General features: G+C 45.2%; 1 protein-coding gene across 2 annotated transcripts; it reads right to left on the bottom strand.

Annotated features, from left to right (window-relative positions):
• Positions 1-219: 219 nt before the first annotated feature.
• Positions 220-3498, bottom strand: LOC147641552 (uncharacterized). Of its 2 annotated transcripts, none has more exons than XM_086813248.1 (4): positions 2725-3498; positions 2515-2655; positions 1270-1904; positions 220-829 (listed from the first exon to the last, which is right to left on the bottom strand). In XM_086813248.1, exons 1-4 carry the CDS (start codon positions 3327-3329, stop codon positions 447-449), a joined length of 1764 nt encoding a protein of 587 aa, XP_086669374.1. In that variant the 5' UTR covers positions 3330-3498; the 3' UTR covers positions 220-446. The 2 variants fall into 2 exon arrangements, with proteins under 2 accessions (XP_086669374.1, XP_086669459.1); XM_086813333.1 differs by having other exon boundaries at positions 221-829; positions 2515-2652.
• Between the last annotated feature and the right edge of the window lie 509 nt (positions 3499-4007).

Genomic DNA, 4007 nt, shown 5'->3' with positions numbered 1-4007 from the left:
CTGTATATGTGGTTATATGCACAGTTATATACACGGCTGTAGCCGCGCTAATAACCGCGTAAAGGTTTTTTTCCATAAATAGATTCTTTTAAATTTGTGCGGCTCTGCAAACATACAAAAGATTTGAATAAAATATGGAGACTATTACATATGAAATGCAAGAAGAAAGATGATTAGACTACAATTATGTGCTTGAATAGGAATTACATGTTGAGTTAAGCTGATTAGACTAGTACAATCCAATTAGGGGAATGTGTGGAAGGCATAGAACAAAAATGGGTGCACCTTAGCATTGATGGTATTGGCTCAAGGGATAGTGAATATACATATATATATATATATATATATATATATATATATATCAATGAATAGAGTCTGAAGAGTTCCATATAGGCATCAAGGGAAAGGTACCATATATGCATCAAGGGCAAGGACGTTGCTTCTATCTAAGGCACAGGATCAGAGTCCATGGACTCAAAGAAGCCAAGCAAATCCATGTTGTCAAAAGTTGAGGAGTTTGGAACATCATCTGCTTGTTGGTCGTTTGGTGAACTTGGGTTCTCTTCTTTACTTACCACGTTGAGCTCTCCAAATAATCTCAGTTGCTCATGATTTGGTGATGGCCCAGTGCGAGAAGCTGCTTGGGGAGAGGCCATGGCCTCGGATGTAGTAATAGTGAGAAAAGGCCTGCGCTTGAAGAGGGGCCAATCTTCCATTGGGCCCAATATTATTTCCTTCTCATGGTCCAGACCCGCGATACTACTAGTGTCCGGCTTCGACGACGAGCTGTACTTGTGCTGATCAAGCTCAAAGAAGGTCGCATCAGCAGCTACACCAGATATGCATGAGACGAGAAGACAGAAAAGAATTGTCAATTAACATCCTTGTAATTAATATGGAAATTAACGAGCCACAATTTCGAAGCGAAATAGGGCATCATAATAATAATAATATGGAAGGGCGTAAGCTTTGATTATACTTCTACTGCTTGCAGTTTGATGACGTTAATTTGAGAGGTCTACTCTCAATTAATTCTAATCTTACAAGCGGCGAACGAAGCAGTTTTTCCTAGTACATTATAATCACGCCGGCCTTCTAAGGTTAACCCCGTTAATGGTAGTTCTTCCTAGCAACCAAATGATCAAGAACTAATAGGCTTTACTCTCCTGCACATCTCTCCAGCTAAGGTCATTTGTATTGTGGTGCACACACTGCAGGAATTAGGTGGTATTATTTAATGTACGATTTCATGGACTGCGAGCTACTTACCGTTTGCAGAAGAATCTGCAGCTCTTGAACCGTCTGCACCCGAATCACTGGGTTCTCCAGAACGTTGGGGAGCATCGACGGCCGCCTTAGTCCGGCTCTCTCCAAACTTGAAGATTTCTATGGGCATTTTAGGCTGCGGCAGATCACTTGAGCGGGAGCCGTCATGTCTGCTGGCAAAGCTGAGACTGCTGAGGCCAGGATTGAGATGCTGGCTTGTTGCCTGGACGTATAAGTTGGAATAGCTGGGCTGGGTCAAGGCGAATCTTTCAAGGGCAGTTTCATGAGAAGGCTTGAGGGCGGTTGCAATATGGCTTGGCAAGTTTGATTGCTGGGGCGGCGCAGCTGGATTGCTGCAGCTAGTGCTAGGCAAGGTGCCGGAGAAATCGCCTAGCAGATTAAGCTGCTTATTGACATTGATGAGTGGGAGGAGGTGGGTGGCCGCCGCCGGCGGGCCGAAGGGGAAGAGGGGGTGGTGGAAGGCCAAGGGCCAGTACTGCTTCTCCAGTTCAGGAGACCGACACGTGTGGTGGCCTCTATAAGTGACGTCAAAGACCGAGCAATCCTCGTCACACCTCTGCACTTGTTTGACGGCCGGGCAGCCCAGGTCTATCTTGTGGGTGCACCTGTAGTAGCTCCTGCCAACAAAACCATTCAGAAAATAGTGTACCTTAGTCAGATTAGGGAAAAGATTGCACTTGAATTATAGAGACCAACGTTTTTTTCCTCATCGAGAGGCAAAGTCGTTCATTCTTTTCCATAGAATAATTTTGTCCGAGATTTACTTCATCTATCGTACCATAGTAGAATTGAGTCTCAAATTAGGGATCTATCCCATATCTCCTCCTCCTCATTGAGAGGCAAAGTCGTTCATTCTTTTCCATAGAATAATTTTGTCCGAGATTTACTTCATCTATCGTACCATAGTAGAATTGAGTCTCAAATTAGGGATCTATCCCATATCTCCTCCTCCTCATATTATTTGATAGACGGACATCAATTTTGCACCTTGGGAGCTCAATGGAGCCTCACATTAATTTATTGGGAAAAAACCACTCAATATATATAAAGCTGAAGTAAGCACTTCATTCGGCTAAACTTCGCCTAAGCACTTGATTTAGCTCTATTTATTATTAAAGCAAGCTACCTGTAGATTTAGCACCATCATCATTAAGGAAAGCAAAACCCAAAGTAGAGCTTATTAAGGTCGAAAGGCAACAGAAATTGAAGCAAAAGCGCGATTCCTACCTGGGAAAGCGGGCGCCCAGGATATCTTTCTGCCCATATTTTCTCCAAGTGTGACCATCATCAGGGGGGGTGCTGTCCGGCCCGCCCTGGTCCAAATTGCCTGCCGGCATCTTAAGAGTGACCTTGGGCAGCAGCTTCCTGCTGCATTTTTTATATATAAATATAATTGGCAATTATCGTATCTTTAACGGCAAATTAGATTCTTGTTACCTTTTCCTGGGACTTCCTCTTGCGGTAACTTCAGCCGTTTCTGCGGTTTCTGCCGCATCAGTACTAGGCGAGCCGTCAGACATTTCGCTGGTTGGGCTCACGTTCATGCTTCCCGGTGGGCTCGGAGTGAGTCGTTTACTGATGATCGATCTCATATTCAATATACTATTAACATTAACATTAATTGCAGCTAATCCGTGGGGCGAGAGTGGGGGAGAATTCCTCTTGCTAGGGCCCTGGTCTGCTGCTATCCCCTTTCCTAAGCCAGAATTAAACACCCTCTTTTGTTGCGGCGGGCTGGGTTGATCGACGCATTGTCGGGGAGAGTTAGTTGCCGTGAGTAGTGCAGCTAAATTAGAAGGGTGATTATTAGAGATTAAGAGGAGCTTGATCGCGTCATTGAATGCGGCAATGGCTTCCGCAGAGGCAATCGCGAGGCTGCACCGCAACTGGGCGCTGGAGGGATCGGCCAGCTTGCCGGGCGGGATCGATCTCATCCGTTCGTCGAGCTGTCTCGCCAATCTGCACCCTTCAAGCAGCTGATCTCGCAACCGCTGATCCTGCGGTTCGTCCGGAAGCGTCAAGCTGTACAGATTTCGGCTCATTTTTGCTGTAAAAAACCTTTGTCTGGCTGTCCTAGCGTAATCACTCAATTTTGGCAATTTATATTCAATGCAAATTAATCTCGCTACTCTAGCGCACCTTTGATGGAAAAATTAAAGGAGCCTGAACTGTTATAACTAGGGCAAAAACGCGGAAAAGAAGCTAGTAGAGTCTGAGTGGGCGGTTGTGTGCAGAGGACAGGGGCTCGGCTGTGTATATTTAGGAAGTGGGCAATGGTTTGACCGGGCCCCTAGGGCAGGGCCGTTCTCACAGTTCACACCAGGCGTGTGCGGCGACGTATGTCCCCGTGCATTTTAGTCAAGCACGATCTCAATATGTGTCGTCGAAGCTTCACGAGAGGCAGGTAAAGCACAACTTGACCAGGACCTAAACAAACAGGAACAAAAACAAAATTGAAGAATAAAAATCATAAAGAGTAAAAGAAAACTAAAGCGCAAGATTTATTCAAATAGGGGACCATTTCTATGGCCCCGCGATGTAAACACTTCTAAATCCTATGTGTTCAGCTCTCAAATAGGGGGACCATTTCTACGGCCCCACCAAGTTGAGAGCTAAACGCTTCTTCTAAATCCTATGTGTTCAGCTCACAAGCACAAGATAAGATAATTTCTAATTGTTTGTCTTCTTCTACTTCCATGCCTGCCTAGAAACCAGTAGCC

This window comes from Cibotium barometz, chromosome 1 (genome assembly GCF_041138505.1).
Source record: "Cibotium barometz isolate CiBa-2024 chromosome 1, ASM4113850v1, whole genome shotgun sequence".
Classification (NCBI taxonomy): Eukaryota; Viridiplantae; Streptophyta; class Polypodiopsida; order Cyatheales; family Cibotiaceae; genus Cibotium; species Cibotium barometz.
Note: the sequence above shows the minus strand (reverse complement) of the source record. Positions and strands in the feature narration are given on the sequence as shown.